The following is a 20005-nucleotide window of genomic DNA, read 5'->3' as shown; positions in this document are numbered from 1 at the left end:
TGTTTACTCCGAGCGTCTGAGCCAATACCGGAGCGCGGAGCGGCGCAGGGAGGCTGTCGCAGGGAGGCTGTCACACGGCGGCTGTCACACGGCGGGAGCGGGGTCACGCCGGCCGCACGGGGCGGGGAGGGGGAGCGGCAGCGGGGCCGGCACCCGGCGGCAGCGCAGCACAGGCCGGGCCGGGGCGGAGCCTGGCGGCCGCCTCCGCCGCTCCCTGCCGCGGCTGACGTGGCCCGGGCGCGGGGCGGATATGGCGGACGGCAGCAGGCAGAGCAGGCTGGCGGCGGCCAAGAAGAAGGTGAGGGGCTGGCGAGGGACAAATCGGGAGGGGGCGGCTGGGCCCCACGGGCCTCGCGCAGATCGGAGCCTCCGGCACCGCCGGACCGGCCGGGCCCGGCCTCTGCCTTAGCCCCCTCCGGGGGCCACAGGCCAGGCCCACCGGCCGCCGCTCCGCCCGCGCTGGGACGGGGCGCGCCACGGCACGACCCTCCGGCAGACCCCGGGGTGCGGCCGGGCCTCCGGCGAGGCACAGATCGGGCCCGGGCTGCCGCGGGGCGGACCGCCTGGTCGCCTTTGCCTCCGTCCGCCGGCCTCCCATTTTGTTTTTTAAATTCCCCTTCCCTCCCTTATTTTTTCCACCGGAGCGGCTCGGTCTCGTTGATCCCGGCGGGATGCGCCTGTGTGTCAAAGTCATTTGAATGGGAAAGTGTCCTGAAGCAGTTCAGACACTCAGCTTCCATTTTGAAATCCTCCAAATAATGGGATCCTTCTTTATTTGTTTCCCCACCTTGTCTCCGAAGCCCGCCTGGTGTCAGGGGCTCCCAGGGGCTCGGGTGTTGTGTCTGAGATGAGTGGCAGGGGCTGGTGGAAGGGAGTGGTTTACATAACTGCCTGGGACTTGCATGGTTTTGGGCTTAGGGGTTCGGCAACACACGCAAAAATGCTGGCAGACCTGGCAGCTTCCAAGTTACAGCTTACCAGAGTGGCTTTCCCTGGGCAGAGTGGATATGATCTAAAAATCGGTTGTAAATTGTGTCTCTTCTCACCTCACAGGTATTACAGTATCAGTATTAACATGTTACCAAAATGCTTCTTTTAATATTTTAGTTGCAGTGTGGAGTATCAGATTGTTTTCTAAGAACATCATTAGCTGTTAATCCCTTTGAAGAGTGTTTCTTGTGTCCTTACACTTGATCTGTCTTTTTATCCAGTGAGGCTTTGTGGGGTTTTCTGACATGCTCACAGAAAGCATATTCTGTTTTGACTTTAGATTCTTCTTTTATTCACAGCTGAAGGAGTATCAGCAGAAGAATAACCCTGGAGCAACTGCAGGAACGAAGAAAAAACGCAAAACTAAAGAAGGCAGTAGACCTGAGACTCCCACCAACGATCAGCAGCCTCCAGAGAATGTAAGCGTCTCCTTCTTCCTCTCAGATCACTTGCCAGCTCCTTGTTCTTTGGTTTCTCAAACAAAATGACTAGGGCCAGGCACTGGTTACACTGGTTAGTAAGTGAATGGGGTAGACACCTGTCTTGCTAGCGTTGGTGCTCCAGCAGTGAGCAACTGCCTCTGCTGGAAGGTGCCTGCTGGAGGCTGCTGTGTCCCAGTGCGGTGTCCGATCATACAGTGCTGTTCTGCCATGCTGGCTGTGTCCAGAGCTGCTCTTTTCAGGTGTGTGCTCCACATGAGCTGGAGGATGCTGGTTTCTTTGGCTGTCTTTGATTGACATTTTCTCTCTGTCCTTTTCTGAGCCATTTCTCTTTCCCCTTTTCTTTCGCCTCCTTTAGATTCAGAACATTCTGAAGGTGCTGGTGTCAGACCTTAACCGCTCCAATGGGGTAGCCATACCCTCATTGGACAAGAGGAAGGTGAGGCAGTGCTCGTGTTCCTCGCAGTGACTCTCCCTACTGCATGCTTCGGTTGCTGTTTATACTGACCTCATTTTTTGGATGGAGCCTTGTCCTGACACACCCACTGTCAGTTGCTTGAGTTTTGTTGTCCTTCTTATTAACATGGAGCTATTTGTTACCGTGCATATCCATTGCTTATAAGTGCTTGTTTCCTTCTGGTTTGTGTCAAACTTAATGTGTGAAAAAGTGAACCTTGTCAAAAACTCTTCCTTGAGACAGCAGAGCTTTGAGGAGATCTGGACTGAGGCAATAGACAAACTGAGCCACTGAGGAAAACTGCCCTAGGAGGAGGCAGTGTTGTCTTGGTCTGGTCTGTTCTGTGCGTTGTTGCTGTACTTCCTAGAGCCCTGTTTCTGAAGGGCACATTTCCATTCGTCTCCCGGCAAACAGCTAGCCTAGCGAGCTGTCTGGTTATTCCAGCTAACCCATTTCATGCTAGGTGATGCAGCTTGCAGAGGTGATGCAGAGTCTGGCAGTACCATGGGCTTACGTATCTTTAGGCAGGAAGTCAGATACTTCCAGTCAAGCATTTACAGGCTTTGGCCTCTTCATGCTTCTGAGGTACGCCAATAAACAATCAGAATGTGTTCAGGACCAAATGTAAACAAACAGTCTTTAAAGAAAATCTCTTTTCCAGACAGTTATCTATTCAAGTAAGGTTAAAATTGTGGTGGTAGCTCAGGGAAGTAAAATTGTGTAGCCCCAAATTTCCTTCCTATTTCCTTGTGCTAAAGCTCTGCTTTTCATTTTCATTTGCATCATTTTGGTAGCTTTACCACTGCTTCACTTTACTTAAAGCAACTTAATGCATTGGCTGCACGTCTGTGTGTCTGCAGCAGTGTGACTGTGGTGATCACCAGGGGGACCAGGCAGATGCAGTGACACCTGCGAGGTGCAACAGAGTTCACTCCAAATTGCCTTTGTGTATCCCTTCTTTCCTTTCTTTTTCGTGTCATAATCCAGCAGCTGTTCTGTCCAGCACATGCAGAGCGAACAGAAGAATGTTACTCCAGCTGAACCTTGGGTGTGTAGGTTGTGAATCCGTAGAACTTGAGTGATGTGCCAGCTTTTTGAGAGTGCTGCATGTGCCTGTCCAGCATCAGAAAGGATGTGTTCTGAGTGAAGTTTCATTCTTGTCATGGAGATTATTTTCAGTTAACACTTGTAAGCAAAATGTGAGGTAGACCTTGGAGAAGAAGGCTTGGTTCATATTGGAGGCTGAGATGAAGATGGGGGGTCCAGCGGCACTGCTGAGATGGCGTTTGGTCTTGTCTGTGTCTACAATTTCAGTCCTGCTTCTGTTCATTCTTTTTTCCCAGTGATTTATTTTCCTGTTTTCTTAGTATGGAGAGATACCTTTTGATCTGATTGGCTGTTACTGTGGATCATTGTGTCTGGGGTTTAGGGATAATTTGAAAACTTAAATTGCAATGTGTAAGGAAAGAAAGATTCCTCTTTCCAGTTGCTATCTTGTAAAAGTCCTGTCAGGAAAACACTGTTCAGAAACTCACTTGATGCTAACAGGGCAGAAAAGCTGATTGTTGGCATCGGAGCTAATGCTGCTGGTGGTATCTTAATGTGAGGCAGACTCCTCCCATCTCACCCACTTCAGTTTTCTTGGCTGTGGAACACAGAAAACCCGTAAGAGTCTTTGTGTGAAAGCATATGGATTCTGCTATATGTTAAGCTGAGCAGGATGATGAGCTTTTTATTCTACAGTATTCAAACCTCACTACATGTAATTTCTACATGAGTGTCTTGCTCCTAATTCTTTTCTGTTTCCAACAAAGTCAGCTTTTAAAATAGGCTGAGGTTTTGTTTGTTGTTGGAGGTTTTATTGTAAATTTATTCCAAAATCGCTTGAGACTGTGTCCTCTTGTTCTGGTGTTGCTTGCCTGGGAGAAGAGACCAACCCCCACCTGGCTAAAGCCTCCCTTCAGGGAGTTGTAGAGACCAAGAAGGTCTTCCCTGAGCCTCCTCTTCTCCCAGGCTAAGCAACCCCAGCTCCCTCAGCCTCTCCTCACAGGGCTGTGCTCCAGACCCCTCCCCAGCTTTGTTGCTCTTCTCTGGACACCTTCCAGCATCTCAACATCTTTCCTGAACTGAGTAGCCCAGAACTGGACACGACTCGAGGTGTGGCCTAACCAGTGCAGTGTACAGGGGCAGAATGACCTCCCTGCTCCTGCTGGCCACACTGTTCCTGATGCAGGCCAGGATGTCATTGGCCTTCTTGGCCACCTGTGCACACTGCTGGCTCATGTTCAGCCTCCTATCAACCAGTACCCCCAGGTCCCTTTCTGAGATGCACTGGGACAGGTATTCCTCCTGTCCATTTGATGTCCTATATTGATGAATGTTTGAACCTGGTCTTCACTGCTACTGTATTCTCCTTGCGGCTCGATTCATGAGTGCAGTGTTGAGCAGGTAAACTGGGAATGCCAGGAGAGAGATCCTCTATTCCTGTGGAGTGCCAAGAAGGCTGTGTCTGAAGTAAGAGGGAGCTCTTTCATGTGGAATAGCAGAGAGCTGCAATGTAGACTGGAGTGTTGAGAGGTGATCTCATTTGCGTTGTAGTGTTGTTAAATGATGCCTGCCTGGAGCTGGGTGATGAAACACACTGCCATAAACCACTGGAACACTGGTCTGGGCCTCTGTGTCCCTCTGATGCTGTAAAGAGAGATAAAGTTGTCCAGTTCACTGTGGATAAGTGCTCTTCATCCTCCCACAAAGGCTGGATGAGAACTTGCATTGCTGTCCAGAAATATTTTTTTGTCCCTTCTCTTTTCCATTTAGATTCTTCCACTCATGGTATTCATGGCTCCAGTGGGGCCACAGGCACCTGCTCCTGGCCGTGTTGAGCTTGGACTGCTCATAAATGTCCTGTTTTTAAACTTGTGGTTCATGACATGCCACAAATTTCAGAATCTTAGATGGAGCATTTGAGTTTGACTAACCCAGTTTTCACATAGTCACCAACTTGTTCTTTTCCATCTTCACTTGCATGCATTGATCTGTGTTTTCCCCAGGCCCATCTTGAAGGTAGTGCTTTGCAAAGCTGAGTGTGACTGCCATCTGGCTTTGCCTTCACTTGCTTTTTGGCAGGTCCTTTGCAGTCAGTCTAGTGTCTGAGCTTAGAGCTGGGTGATGTTTCTGGCCCATGCTAAAGCTTTAAGTGTGGAACACAAGTTCTTCAGGTTGGCTCTGCGAGAGCACAGGTGTGGGACAGTGTGGCTTGATGCTGTCACCTGTTTGCTCTGGGGAGAACACAGATCCTTTTCCACATGTTTCACATCTGTTTGGTTTTCACAGGCACATCACAAGGTGCTGTGTTGTCATTCATTTTGCATGAGGGCTGTAATCCTGTGGTGTGTTTTGTGACAGGCGTACTTTGACACCGATGTTGCCGCTCGTAATGCCGAACCGCTTGCTACTGATGTCCCTGTGCTGTCTAACAGCAACAGCCTACCTAGTTGTGGTTCTGTTCTGCCTGCTCCTGAAAGCATGCAGCTGACACAGGTTTGTAAATGATCATGAATATTGCCATTGAACTACTGAACATTGGGTTTTCATCTGTTAAAAATATTGCACTCTGAACTCTTCATCTAGTCAGGCTGTGAAAGCAGAGAGGCTGTAGTTGTACGTGTGGCCCTGCATCCTCCAAAGCTGCTTTCCTTACTTTCTCTACCATTCCATTAGCAGAAGGTACCGTTAATAAGGAAAAAAAGGTCTCCACTCAGTTCACTGTTTCCTTTCACTAGCTAAAGATTCAGTTGAAGCTTTATCCAGCAAAGCAAAGTGTTGATTGTCCTGATAAATAGTAAGAGCAAACATAAAGCCTGTGCCACCAAACTTTCTCCTTTCCAAGAAACCTGGGCTCATACCTCCCAGAAATTGTGTAAGCCAGGACTAAGGTAGTGGGTTTAATTTTTTTGTTTGCTTTTTTCCCCATCTTTCTTTGGGAAGCAGTAATTACAGGTACTGTGGAACCTGAGCCTGGGTGTGATCAAGCCTTAGTGACACATTCACAAATGTGACTCCCATCTTCTTGTACAGGCATGTAAGTTTTTGTGTTTCAATCCACAGATTCACGTAGCTGAGGATCATAAAAATGCTTCAAATGAGGACAAGTGAGTGTCCCTGATTATCAAACAATAGGATCCCAAAAAGTGGAGGTTTGATTCCTCCCCCTGCCCTGATTTGGGCAGCTCTCTGGGAGAACTTTTCATCTCAAGGTCTTTCTGTGTTCCCAGGTCTCTCTCGTCCACAGAAAGTCTCCGCCAATTGTCTGAACAACTCAATGGTCTGGTTTCTCAGGTACCACCTTGGTTTTGATCCACTGGTCCTGTTAATTCTCTTGATGTTTGATAATGGAGCTTTAAGCAGTCAGCTCAAGAAAACACTCTTCAGTCTCAGAGGTGTCTGCAGTCATCCTACAAACAATAATATGTTTGAGTGTTGAGAGGCAGAAGGTCCCGGTTTAGGAATGTAAAGTAGGAAGAAAAGCAGAGTGGGATGAATGAACAGCCTGTATTCCTTGGGTGTAGTGCACAAGAATCTGCATAATGCACATCAGCTTCTCACAGGGGGAGTCTGCCTTTGCCTTTATTCAGAAAAGTCTCTTTTCTGTGCCTGTCTGTGGCACTTTGCAGTGTAAGGTGCTCTAAGTGACAGTTCTTCGTTAACAGTGGTTTGTTGCCTTGAGAAATAAAACTGACTGACTTGACTGGTTTACTTCTAGTCTACATCATATGTGAACGGGGAGACTGCTGTTTCTTCCACCAATATTAAGGAAATGGAAGTAAGTTGTTCTCAGTCTTTTATTTCCCTCTTTTTTGTTTGTTGCTGTTGATTGCTTACTGGGACTTTGCTTACAGCAGTGCCAAAGAGACCTAATTGAATGCACAGCTCAGATCCATTTGAGGTGTCCAGGTGGGGATCAGGCTGGCTTCCATACAACTGCAGTTCTTCTTTAACTGCTGTGAAATGAAGCCCTGACAGGAATGGATAAAATATGTTGATGTCCCAGATGCTTTCGTTGAAACCAGAGATTTAATTTTATTTGGAGAATCTGATTATATCAATCTGTGAGAATTATTTATTTGTCTGTCCTTTTTAATTATTGCTTTTTTCCTCCCCTCCTCCTCTTCTGCTCTTTCCTTTTTCTCCTGTTTGCATGTGCCCATCAGACACGTTACCAGGAGCTGGCAGTAGCCCTGGATTCCAGCAATCTAACTAACAAACAGCTCGTTACAAAGATAGAGGAATTGGTAAGAAACAATCCAACCAACCAGTCTGACATTGCCTTTGCTGCTCCTCCATGCTCTCTGGGTGTCTGCAGGGTTTTAGGTTCTCTCACAGTGCTACAAGGAAGGCTGCTTACAAAGCACTTGGAAAGGAGCAAAATGGGCTGTCTGGAAAACCTGTTAAGGGCATCTGAGGCCACTTGCAAATACATTGGCTCATCTGAGGAACACGAAACAGTTCAGTTCCCATTTAAGTGTGTTCTGTTGAGCTCCTCATTCTTTCCCTGGATGATAAGCATCCTGATAAAATGACCATTTCTGGCCCTGGTCTGAATCCCTGAAATACAGAATGCTGGTGCTGGCAACAGTGCAAAACCTGTTTGTGCAGGTGGTGATGGCGTTCCAAATCTATCAGCAGAGTGGGAGCAACAGGTCTAAGAATGAGCCTGGGGCTAGTTTCTGATTATATCCTCAGCTTCTCTAGACACAATGAATGAACTGCTTTGTCCTGTGGCCTGCATGGATTCCCTATGCTGTTTTTCAGCCTTCACCTTTGAACACTGCAAGAAATGCAGCTAAAGTGGACTTGTTTCAGTCTGAAAAGAGCCTTTCTTGTGTGATCACCTTCCCCCATTTTGTTCATCTCAAACTATACTTTTCCCCAAGTCCAGCATTTCCCAGTGTATCCTGTGACCCATCTTGTTTTATTTTTGGGTTTGGGCTGTTTTTGTTCCATTCTTTCTGTTTTGTTTTCTAGCTGGGCTTCAGAGGCACTGGGTGTAGTGTGCTGGCCACCCAAGATTCTCCTTGTTTGCCTGCTTTTCTGTTTGCCTGGAGCTTTGTAGGGCCTTTGCTTTTCCTGGTTATGTTGTGCACTGGCATTGCTAGAATCAAAACCTCTTACTCATTACCCTTCAGTCTGTAGCCATGTTTCAGGATGCATTGAAGCAGCGGTAGCTTGGCCAGTGCCTACCCTTTAGGAAGGGGAAAGGTACTGATGAGGCACCTGTGAGAAAGCTGCTGGGGTACAAGAGCTGCAAGCACAAACTCGGCAGCACAGTTTGTGTTGCAGCCTGGGTAAGGCACCTGCCACTTCTCTCTCCTTCACCTCATCTGGAAAGGAGCTATGCACAGTCATCAGATCTCTAGATGCTTAGAGTCATAGAGTATCTCAAGAAGTTGGAAGGGGCACTTCATGCATAAGTTTGAAATTGACTGGGACAGAATTCCCCTTTTTCTTTGCCTTTTACTCCAGCTCTCTCTCACAGCATCTTCTGCAGAAGCTTGCCAACTGAAGTGTGGCTCTGCATGACTTAAAGGCCAGTTGTTAAGTGGGATCAGGGTCCAAGGTCTCAGTTAAATGAAAAGACTGGGGGGTTGTTTGGTTTGGGGTGGTTTTTTGGTGGGTTTTGGGCTTTGTTTTGTTTTCTTTTTTTTTAAACAAAACAACCCACCAATTTTGATGGCTATCCTGATACACCAGGATCACTGCAATTAGTTTCATAGCCATGGGATGAAGTTTAACTGAAGTTGGTGGATGCTCAGATCTGGATATAGAGGGCTTTCAGTGGTGGTGTTTGGGAAGAACTGTGATAAGCTATTAAACAATGAAAAACATATCTGACATATAAAATATATCTGAGAAGAAAGTCTCAATCTGTTATTTTTAGTAGCTAAGGCTGCTCCTAGTGTTTTACAGGAAGGATAAGGGGAATTCCATGTGCATTAATTTGGCATACTTCATTAAAATGAAATGTTTCAGCAGTGTGAGAGTATTTTCTCTTAATACTGGCACATTAATTTTCTTCTGTAGAAGCAGCAGAACCAAGAAGCCATGAATCAGCTGGAGAAGGTAAAGTGTGTCCCATTTTTCGCTGGGCAGTGGGTAACTGTTCCTTTGAGGAGCAGAACGCATAGTGGGCTATGGCATAGGCATGGGGGTTGTGTCTGATGGTAGATTTGGGTTCAGCTGTAGCATAAGGTGGAATATTTTGACTTCATGAGTTAAGTTGGCAGGTAGCATTCTTCTGACCAAAGCTTAAATGCTTTGGTATTGGAGGAGTGATTGGGGGCACGTTCCTTGTCAGTAGCTTGCATTCCAAACACCACCATATCCATGGTAGCAGTGACTGTGCCATGCTGCTGTTGCCATTCTAGGGTGGATAAATAACGAAGTAGACCAAATAACGGAAGACAGAAGTATGTCTTTAAAAGCAGTGGTGTCATTTAGATGCTGGAAGTACTACTAAGGACTCCTAAAAGAACAAGAGTTAGCCATTTGCATTTTTGTGCTGAACAGGCATAATTTCTTCATACAGGAAAAGAAGGAGTTTGAACAGAAATTCTCTAAAGAGCAAGCAGCACTGAGGGAGCAGCTGCAGGTAAGGCAGAGCCTCCATTACAGCAGTACCACCTGGCTCCTGCTGTCCTCTGGATTACTGACCACTCATAGTTTTTATCCAGAAGCTACCAGTGCATTCCTTCAGGAAAACTGGGAGTCAGTCAGCCTGTGCTTACCTGCAGGAGCTCTTTACTGAGCTGTCCTTTTGTGGCAGCAGTGTTGTTGCAGTTCCAAGCAAAGACATTTTGTACTGAGCTGATTCTCCTTTCCCAAAGGTTCACATTCAGACTATTGGAATTCTGGTTTCTGAGAAGTCTGAGTTGCAGACAGCCCTTGGACATACTCAGCAAGCTGTACGGCAGAAGTCAGGTAATTATGAGCACTCCAGCACAAGCTGCTGGTTAAATAAATGCGAGCTTCAAGTCACAGGCATGATAGCTGCTGGCAGCCAGCTTGCAACACTTGCAGACTTCTTCACAAGCCATGCTTGACACCCTCACTGCTTCTGTCATCAGAGCTGCCCCCAAATGGGAGCATGTTACCCCCATGGCAGTTGAGGTTCTCTTGTGCCTACCTGAAGCCATGTCAGCACTGTTTGGGCCTCATGACTACCCCAGACTGCTCCTTTCTGACTTCCTTCTTTTAAACCTTTGATCCCTATTCTCTTCCCTCCCTTCGGTACAGCTGTCACGCTAATGTAAATTTGACACAAGCCTTTAATTTTGAACTAAATTTGAGCAGTGTATTCCATTAGAAAAAAAACACAAACAACATATTGTCTGTTGTCCCAAAATGGAAGTTTTATCATCTCCCTCTAAAAGTGAGGAAGGTAAATAGAGCTTCATTGCTCAGAGCTGCTAGTGAATCACCTGCAGAGCCAGCAGTGGAACCAGCTCTCCGGATTTACAAGGCTATGTGCTGCCTTAAAAGCTTGCTGACAAAGTAAAAATTGCTGTTCATCCAGTTCCAAAAAACTCTTTATGGTCCAGCCTCAACAAACTCTGCTCTGACTTGTTTAGGAGAAGCTGAAAACCTTGCTGCTCGTTTACATTCCTCTCGCCAGAGGGTATCAGAGCTCGAGCGCACTTTGTCCTCCATCTCTATGCAGCAAAAACAGTCAGAGAAGGTAAGAGTCACCTCTCCTTGTGCTTAAGCAGCACTCTGCCTTTGGTGGTTTGCTTGTCACTACACATCTGCAAAGTGTAGTCCTTGCTTAGAGGAGAGGCATTAATTAACCACAATTAGTCATTAATTAACCTGGTAAAGCTGAGTATTCACCAAGATCAAGGAGAACTTCGTTCAACTTGCTGTGACCGCTAGCATACAGCCCAGTGGCTATCTTCACATCTGGCTCCTTACCTCATTAGTCTTGCCAGCTACACACAGCAGAAGCCTTGCTTAGACCTTGTCCCAGGGGGGTGTCCATCAGACAGGCACTGGAGTACTGACATTAATCCAGAAGTAACCTCGTGTGTGTTAGTAGCATCACATTTGACAAGACAGAACAGACTGACTCCTGGCAAATGCAGGAGGTTCTGGGCAAACCTGTCCCGAGGATTTTGCCAAAGTTACCATCTTTCCTATTTAACTGATCTGATGAAGGTGAAATGAAGGGTTTTTTTTCAACATCTTATTTGTTTGGCTAAGGTCTGTAGATGAATCAACAATTTTCTTTTTCTCCAGCATAATAAAGAGCTAACGAAGGAGCGAGACAACCTGAAACTGGAACTGTACAAGCGAAGGTAAGTCACAGAATCACAGGATGTTAGCGACTGGAAGGGATCTCGAGAGATCACCTGGTCTAACCCCAGCCAAAGCAGTCCCTTCTGCTCGTTCTGCAGAGTAGTGCTATGCTTCTCCGTAGAGCCACAGAACATAACAAAGGGCAGGGACCACAGATGGTGACTTGAGAGGTTGGATATTTAAATAAATAATAATAAAAAAGTCACCAGAGCTGCTTCTGAGCTTCTGACTGCTGTGAAGAACTGGGTTGTAAATTTCTGACACGGGCAGCAGCAGCTGCAGTGACGCAGCTTTGCTTGTTTATTTCAGCAAAAGCAGTGAGGAAATAAAGCAGCAGAATTCAGAGCTGTCGGAAAAAGTTCACTCCCTGGTTTCCCAGAACTCAGCCATGAAGTTGGATATGGAAGATTTGCATAAGAAACTGGAAATGGCTGAGCTGATGATTCAGCAGGTAACCATAAAGCTTGTAGGTTGTGAGAGCAGACTGCACTGAGCATTGCAAGGCTCTGCTTCCGACAGGGGCCAAGGCACCAAATCTCAAGACATCCTCCTAGTAAAAGGCTTTCAGTGAGACCTTTGAGGAACAGGAAGCCTGTATTCTAAGGAGCTGGAGCAGTAGATGGAAAGACTTTGTGACACTGGTCTCCTAAAAGAATGCTAACAGCATGAGAGGGTGACTGGACATAACAGCTGTGAAAGTAAAGTGACTTTTCCTGCTTGCCTCTGTTCAGCATTTTGGTTACTCCGTTGTGCTGTCTCACTGAGAAGCCAGCTGAGTAGAGATGGTGTTTGTACCCACCCTAGCAGGAGGGGGTGAGCTGGACAGTGGTAAGGTGAAGGTCAGCTGGGGAAAGTTAAGAGAAGCAGCCAGTTAGGGAGTGTGTGAGGTGAGCGGTTAGCAGTTCAGAGAGCAACCTTGGGGTTCAGGTGAGACTCTGGGAGAAGAAACAGCTCGTGGTTGGTTCTTGGGTTTTCTTAAAATGGCTTAAGTTACCCTTAAAATAAAGTAGAACCTTGCCAGTAGCTTTCCTGTAAGCTCCTCTTCTGGGAACAGTACCATGTCTGAACTGAACTGTCCTTGCTACCTGGTCCACTGACATGTTCTAGACATTTGCTTTAAACTTCTGATGGGTTCCCTGCTTCTAAGGTCGCAAGGTTCTTTCCCGTCTGATCTGACTCTGTAAACACACAAAGGTTTTGAGCCAAATGGTTTGATTAAAGTCTATTTCCTTAATTTAAAAAAAATAGTAAATATGAAATTGGTAGGGAGGAGCTGGCCAGCTCAGCCTGGTTTACATGGCTAAAACCCACACATCTTGATTTGAATTTTCTTTCTTTTCTTTTTTTCATTGAACTCCACTGAGTTGCAGCACTTTAAAGAGCTATAGAAGGCTACAACATGGATCATGTGACAGGTTACTATCAGGGGAAAAGCTACACAAAAATGGAGTATTAACATTTTGCTGTAAACTCTTGACTTTTGTTGGTAGTTCTCAGATCAGACAGGGAGCCTGGATGCAAACCAGCAGTTGCAGATGGCACTGGAGGAGAAGGCAAATCTGGAAACCCAGGTTGCTCAGGTAAGAGGTGGTATGAAATCTGATCCAAATCTTCACATCTGTAAAGAAACGTGTGTTGGAGAAGAATGCAGCCTGAGCTTTGCTTTGAACACTGTCCTCTTTGAACTTTATCCCATAAGCAGTCACTACCAAATTTATTTAGCCAATCCTATTTTTGTTGTATTTTGAGCAGCTCTCTGAGTCCCTTCACCAGCTCCAGGCAGAAAGAGATCAGTATGTAGAGAAACTGAAGGAGGAGGGGAGCATTTGGCAGCAGCGGGTACAGCAACTCTCTGAGCAGGTAACATCAGCAGGATTATCACAGCTGCCATTGACAAACACAGGCAGGAGCAAATGCAGCAGGAAGGCTGTTTGAACCTTCACTTGTGTGGCTTGCAGGTCCACGCAATGTCAGAGGAGAAGGAGAAGCACATGGCCCAAATTCGGGAGCTGGAAGCCAATGTTACAGAGCTGCTGAGCAAATCAGGTAGGGCTCCTGCCAGGTTGCCAGCAGGTGTGATGCTCTGAAGCTGTGAAGAGAGCTGAAAACCTGGTGACCCTCAAGACACCTCTCATCCCAGCAAACAGCAAGTGAACTACTTCAACTAATTGGCCAGCAGAGTGTCTTTGGTGCCTGCCTGACTGCACTGTCAGCCTTCTGGCCCAGGGGTCTGGGAGGGCAGGATGCTCTTGCTAGGGCTGTGAGAGAGTTGGCAGCACAGGGCAGGGGGCTGTGCTTGCTTTTGGGGTATGTTTTGCTGCTTTAGTTTCTCAGTACCTTGTAGAGAGGATTGGATTCTGCAGCTGGTGGTATCTTGTGGGTCATGCAGCCCTAGAGGATGGGGTGTGCTTTGTGTATCATGTAACCATTACTTCCCTGAGATGCTTTTGATTCCCTTTCCTCAGCAGTTAAGCCCATGGATATTGAGCCTTCCCCAGCAGCAGGGCCCACAGCAGCTGTGTTGGGTCTGCAGGACGAGATCCAGCGACTGCAGCAAGAGAAGGAGGAATTGCATGAGCAGTACCAGGCTCAGGTCCGGGACAACGAGCAGCTGAGCCATCTCAACCAGGAGCAGGAGGAGCGGCTGCTGGAGCTGGAGAAGGCTGTGCAGCACTACAGGGAGGAGTCTGTGGACAGACAGCAGATTCTGGAGGACATGCAAAGTGACAAGGCCACCATCAGTAGGGCTCTGAGCCAAAACCGGGAGCTGAAGGAGCAGCTGGCTGAGCTGCAGAATGGGTTTGTCAGACTGGTATGTCTCTTGTGCGTCTTTCTCACTGCTCTCCTTACCAGTGCAATCCTTTTGTAGCACAGATGTGAAAAACTGGCAGAAGTGTTTTCTCTCTCTTGTCCTCCAAGGCTATGGATGCTCCATCCTCTGTGATGTCTATTGCTGTGCCCAGAGGATCCCTGTAATTCCTTACTCCAGGTGCTCTGGCAGATGAACCAATACCCTTATCCAGAGGAATTTCCTTTACCGGGTCATCCTCTGACAGTCAGGCTGTTTTCTTTCCCTGAGTATTCCTTCTGCCCCCTGCCCTTGAAGATACTCATTTTCTGTTTCCTGTTTTTGCCCATGAAGAAGTTCTTAGCAGTCTGTGCTCTGCTGCTGCTGGCATTCATGCCCATCTTGGAGCTGAATTATTGCTTTTGCTGCATCTTCCACTGTTACAGCTTCCCCCGTGGGACCTGTCAGGCCAACACATGCTCTGACCACTGATTTTCTTTCTTTTGTCCTTTCTGAACTACTCTTGTTTTTTGAATCTCTGTAGCACTGTTTGTGATACTCATATCACCCATCTGCTTTGGAGCTGACAGACTGTGTGATGTGCCAGGCCTCTTCTTGGCACTGTCCCAGCACTGATTCCCCTGGCTCTTTCCTTGCTCTTCTCCCATCATCTGAACCTTTTTGTAAGTTATTTACTGCCCTGAACAGTCAATGTCTGGCCCTTAGTCACAGCTCAGAGTAAAGCAAGGAACGGCAGCCTGCTGCACTAGGAATGAGCGTGGTTTGCAGAGAGGGTGTTGATGGTGGCTGGGGCAGTTTCCTTATGCAGTGGTGTGTCTTGCAGACAAATGAAAACATGGAGGTTACAAGTGCCCTGCAGTCAGAGCAACATGTAAAGAAGGAGCTGGCCAAGAAGCTTGGGCAGCTGCAGGAGAACCTGGGGGAGCTCAAGGAGGCGGTAAGGAACAGCGGGGTGGCAGGGCAGCTATGTGGTAGTTTGTGCAAACTACTGGCACCTTACCAGCCTTTGATGGAAGAATGAAAATTGGTGTTGTAAGCATCAAGCTGGGAGCTTTCCTCCATTGTCTGCTGCCTGATGTGGGGGCAGATGGTGGCTCCATGCCGTGTTGGTGGCTGTGGGGAAATGTTGACAGTTTGGATCATGTCACACAGCTCAGCTTTCCTGGCAGAAATGGTTTGATGTCACAGCTGGATCTTGTGCTTTTAGCTGGAACTGAAAGCACAGGAGGCTCGGGGTCTGCAGGAGCAGCGGGACCAGTACTACAGCCACCTCCAGCAGTACACCATGGCCTACCAGCAGCTGTCTGCTGAGAAGGAGGAGCTGCACAAACAGTACCTGCTCCAGACACAGCTCATGGATCGGCTACAGCATGAAGAGGTTCAGGGGAAGGTGACAGTGGAAATGCACCTGAAAGAGCTGCAGCAGACCAAGGTAATGGTAAAAATGGGCAAGTGGAAAGACAGGAGGAAAAGCACTTAACTACATTAACTGTATGATTAATTAAGTGGAAGTTTGGACCAGGTGATACTTTGCAGTCCCTTCCAACCCAGACTGTTCTGTTACATCCTGTGCAGTGCAGGGGAATGTACTTGTCTGAAGCAGAAGCACTTTGGTGTGTGTGTGCTGCCTGAAGACATAGTGGCTGTTTGCAGTCTGGCTTGTGCAGGATTTGTGATTTTCTGCTTCTGTTTTGCAGGAAAGTCTGGAAGCTGTAGCTAAGGAAAACAAAGAGCTGCAGGCCCAGATCAGTCAGTTAGCAGCAGACCTGGATGGCAGGATTGCGCACCGGCTAGAGGGTGAGCAGCTGCACTTGGTCTCCAGGGAAAGGTAGAGCTGGCCTTGGGGTACAACCTCCCCGTTCACCTTCCTCCTCTTACAGGAGATGGAGTCGAGAGTGAAGCAATGACTGAAGAAATCCAAAAATCTTCCTATGTGATACCAGAGAGGTTTGAAAGCCATGAAGAAATGGTGAGTCTTAATGGGCAGAAAAGCCTTTGGGTTTAGTGCTAAACAAATGTCTAGGAAAGTAGGCAGGTGAAATTGCAGGGAGTTTCCACTGAGTGCATGGAGTAGGCTCTTTATCGTGATCCCCATCAACTGCAGAGCAGTAGGCAGGGAGGTGTTAACAGTTCCTTGTGTTGCACTATGCAAGGAAACGAGACTCCTTTGCAAGATAGGCTGGAAGTGTAGCAGTGGCTTTTAATGATGAAGACAACTGGCAGAGTGGCTCGCTCATGATGATGTTCTCTGTAGCTTGGAAAGCAATTTGGAAATGGTGCTGAACAGTTGGAAAATAGTCAGAGTTGGAAAATACTGTGACCAAACAGGTACCCTGGGAGCTGGTATTTAACCTCATATTTGTGCTGCTTGGGAATGGGCAGTTGCCTCCTGGTTTGGTTCCAGGGCAATTGCTTGCTTTGCATTCATAGCTACGAGTGAAATGGGGTAAATTGTTCCTGCTCGTCTTGGCCTGCACGACTGAGCATGCTTCCCAGAGGAGAAGCACTGATGTGCATACCCTGAAATTCTTCTTAGGTCACTTTCTTGACATCTGCTGTCTCCCAAGTGGAGAAGGAGCGAGAAGACCTGAGGCAGCAGCTGGCTAGTCAGAAACAGCAGTGCAGGAGCCTGCTGCAGCAAATAGCAGCTCTTAGGCAGGAGCAGCAACATAACCTCATGCTGGGTGGAGGTAAGAATCTGGTGCTGTTTGGGGACAGTGTGAGTATGGAGGCACACCTCAGCCAGCTGTGCTGGCCCCTGTGAAACAGATCTACAGGGTTTGTGAATGTGTCCTTTCCAAGGAGGAGCTGAACATCACATGTCCTTCCAGGTCCCACTGTGGATACTGTTCCAGTGGAGGTTCATGAAGCTTTAAAAACTGCCATGGAGAAACTACAGGTGAGCAAAGGTTCTCATCTGCTTTCAGGTCTGCCTCAGCACAGGCAAGCTTGCAGCACTAACTCCCCTCCCAGCCCCAGACCCCAAAGACTGAGCATAAGGGCCTAACACTCAGCTGTGGTCACTTCTCTAAAGAAACAGCTGAAAAACTGTCCTCAGTCTGCTGAAATGAAGCAACTGGTCTGCAGTCTTGGAACCAAGTATGCCCACAGCTGTGCTGTCCCAGCAGTGAGCAGGTTAAAGGGCCCTTTCTTTCATCAATCCCTCTGCTTCCCAAAGTGCAGAGATGCTTTTTCACACCTTAGCTAGCTCTCTCCTCTCTGTTCCTTTGTTGTGAAGGCAGCCTGTTCCTTAGGCTCAGACCTGTGTGGATGGAGGGTGCTGTATTTCAGACAGGCATCCTCTGTAGGTGAGCAGTGCCAGTAACTGATGCCAGTTTCCTTGTTCAGTCACGCTTCATGGAGCTGATGCGAGAGAAGGTGGATCTGAGGGAGCGTCTGGAGGAGCTGGAGCACCGCTGCATCCAGCTGTCCGGGGAGACAGACACCATTGGTACGTGTGGCACCACCTCCCCCAGCCGCAGCTTGCTCAGTGCTGCCTTCTTGGCAGAACAGGTCCTCCAACAGCTTTGGGAGCTGGAGCCCTCCAGCCACCAAGCTGTTCTTGTCTCCTGCTGCTGCCTAACCAGGCTAGAGCTCCAGTCCAGGGCTGGATTCGCTGCCTCCTTGTGCCGCGTTGTGTTGTGCTCACCATAAGCCTTGTACCCAGCTCTTGCTGATGCTGCTCTTGCATTGCAGGGGAGTACATTGCCCTGTACCAGAGCCAGAGGGCCATCCTCAAGCAGCGGCACCAGGAGAAAGAGGAGTACATCAGCAGACTGGCTCAGGATAAGGAAGAGATGAAGGCAAGGACTCTTTCTAGTAGCACTGCCCCAGGCAGGGCAGGCTTGGGGAGCACTTGGACAGTCCAAGCCTTGGCCTGTTCTGCAGCTGGTGTTAGGTCTGCAGTTGCTAAGCACAAGGGAGGCAGGGCTGTGGCCTGCAGCGTGGTTCATGGCTTCCCTTTGTTCCGGTGCAGATGAAGCTGCTGGAGCTGCAGGAGCTGGTGATGCGCCTGGTCAGGGAGAGGAATGAGTGGTACAGCAAGTACCTGGCAGCTGCTGCAGGCCCAGAGCCACCAGCGAGCCTGAGCGAGGGTGCACTGCCTGTGGAGTGGCACAGGGAGCTGAGTGCCACCCACAGCGAAGGTAGGGCACAGCTAGGCCCTGTGCTCGGGCACCCGTGGGCTCAGTGCTGGGCCAGCAGTCACCTACTGCCTGTCTTCTTCCTTCCAGGGCTACGGGAAGTGAGTTTGTCAGATGAAGCAGAACAAGAGGCTGCCGTTCTTCACCAGCCCAGTTCCTCCCCTGTTGACAGTAAAGCTGCTCAGCCAGGCCAGGAGGACCCCACAGCAAAGCAAATAATGCAGCTTCTCAGAGAAATCCAGAACCCTCAGGAGAGGCTGGGCTCCCTGCTGGAAAACCCCTGCATTCCCTTCTTCTACCGTGCTGATGAGAACGATGAGGTTAAAATCATGGTAGTTTAAGTGGCATTAAATCTCATTTACAGCCATTTTCTGTGAGCCTGAGAGGACTGAACTAACTTGTACGTGCCCATACCTCTGCTCAGAGCCCCTGGCAAAACAGAGTCTTAAAGTCGTCAGGACAGAGGGATTGCATCAGCCAGAACTCGCACGGCAGACCTCATCATCTTCCCTGTCTTTCTTCTGTTACTTGGTGTGCTTGGAGTACAGGCAGACTCAGACTAATCCCTGGGAGGCAGTGGGTGCTGGCACTTCACCTGGTCTGGAGGCAGGCCAGGGGAAGGGGATTCCATGACTTTGGGCACAACGACTTAATTCCTTATCCCAGACTCTGGTGCCAGCAGCCAGCTTCACTGCAGTGCCTGAGCAATTGTTCTGATCCATCAACAGCCTAGTTCCTTCTAGGGAACCCAAAGTAACTTATTCTGGTAAGGAACTTTTTGGACTCTGGACAGGTTGGGTTTGGTTCATGCTATGTAAAACTTCCCATGTTCCTCTGCAGCCTGCCTCTTGCACCTGTATCTGAAACCAGCCTTGGACACCCCAGAGAGGGGCTGCTGGCGGCTGGGCAGCACTGCAGCCCCTTTAGTGTCATTGCAGGGGGAAGGGACCCAGGGTGGCCTTTTGAGTCTTTTTTGGTTACTTGACAAAGCTTTATGTGATTCTTGGGAGTGGGATGGAAATGTAACTGCACTTTGAAGGATGATGTGTTTCACCTGTATGTGTCTGAAGGTTTTATTTATTTAAAAAATGGGAATAATAAGTAAAAGGAAACCACTTAATAAACATGCTTTGTTTGGAATTTCTGGACTTCAGGGGTTCTAGCGCTCCATCACTTACTGCTCCTCTTCTCCCATTTTGGTGAGGAGTGCATTAGATGGGTGGCCAAGGTCCTGTGCCCCTGTTCACGTTCCTGGGACACAGCAGCAGTAGAGGCATTGCCTAATTCTAAGGAGAAAACAAACCATGGTGGTAGGAGTAGGTCCCCTGAAGCAGCAACAAAGCAAATCCCATGGGTGAGCAGGTGCTGAAGTGATTGCATATGGATAATCTGCCAGAAAAACCTGCTTCTCAGGCAAGAATTGCTTGTTCCTAGGCCTGCTGGTTTCAGCAATGGAGGACTAAGGGCCCTGGCACAGCTGTGTGCCCCAAAGACAGGAACCTGTGCCTGGAGAAGCACAGCCCCTGCTCTGCCACCCTGTCCAGATAACAGAGCTGCAGGCACAGGAAGACACCAATTTCTGTGTTTGTCAGCAAGAAACAGCGAGACTCCGTTTCTTCCGTGTCCAGGTTGGTCAGGCTTACAGCAGCACAGGAGAGAGCGTTCTTTTCAGCCAGAAGCAGATTGTGAGTTGTTCTGTTTGGGGTTTTCCAATGGTTCATCTGGAGGTTTCCCCATACAGCAGAAAAAGCCTGTGCAGAACAATTCCTGTGAGCCCACCTGGGGCAATGGAAGTTGGTTTATAGACTCTGGTGCT

At 48.3% G+C, this 20005-nt stretch overlaps 1 protein-coding gene across 5 annotated transcripts; it reads left to right on the top strand.

The window, feature by feature from the left end:
- Positions 1-191: 191 nt before the first annotated feature.
- GOLGA2 (golgin A2) lies at positions 192-19329 on the top strand. 5 transcript variants are annotated; one of them, XM_068156095.1, is made up of 28 exons: positions 192-298; positions 1290-1409; positions 1789-1869; positions 5293-5427; positions 5995-6038; positions 6162-6225; positions 6650-6709; positions 7098-7178; positions 8968-9006; positions 9473-9535; positions 9771-9864; positions 10515-10621; positions 11179-11237; positions 11548-11689; positions 12729-12818; positions 12991-13098; positions 13197-13284; positions 13707-14050; positions 14871-14984; positions 15255-15479; positions 15745-15844; positions 15928-16016; positions 16584-16737; positions 16879-16946; positions 17396-17498; positions 17744-17850; positions 18024-18192; positions 18280-19329. In XM_068156095.1, exons 1-28 carry the CDS (start codon positions 251-253, stop codon positions 18528-18530), a joined length of 3147 nt encoding a protein of 1048 aa, XP_068012196.1. In that variant the 5' UTR covers positions 192-250; the 3' UTR covers positions 18531-19329. The 5 variants fall into 5 exon arrangements, with proteins under 5 accessions (XP_068012196.1, XP_068012195.1, XP_068012197.1 ...); XM_068156094.1 differs by having other exon boundaries at positions 13704-14050; XM_068156096.1 differs by lacking the exon at positions 1789-1869 and having other exon boundaries at positions 13704-14050.
- Positions 19330-20005: the final 676 nt, after the last annotated feature.

This window comes from Melanerpes formicivorus, unplaced genomic scaffold (genome assembly GCF_026170545.1).
Source record: "Melanerpes formicivorus ecotype bairdi unplaced genomic scaffold, bMelFor1.0.p_v2 SCAF_33, whole genome shotgun sequence".
Taxonomy (NCBI): domain Eukaryota; kingdom Metazoa; phylum Chordata; class Aves; order Piciformes; family Picidae; genus Melanerpes; species Melanerpes formicivorus.
This window is presented reverse-complemented; position numbering and strand designations above follow the sequence as displayed.

Coding starts and splice junctions, on each gene's coding strand:
- GOLGA2 (XM_068156094.1), top strand. CDS start 251: ATGGCGGACGGCAGCAGGCAGAGCAGGCTGGCGGCGGCCAAGAAGAAG. Junction 12,819..12,990: donor TGGAAACCCAGGTTGCTCAG/GTAAGAGGTGGT, acceptor TATTTTGAGCAG/CTCTCTGAGTCCCTTCACCA. Junction 14,985..15,254: donor TGGGGGAGCTCAAGGAGGCG/GTAAGGAACAGC, acceptor TTGTGCTTTTAG/CTGGAACTGAAAGCACAGGA.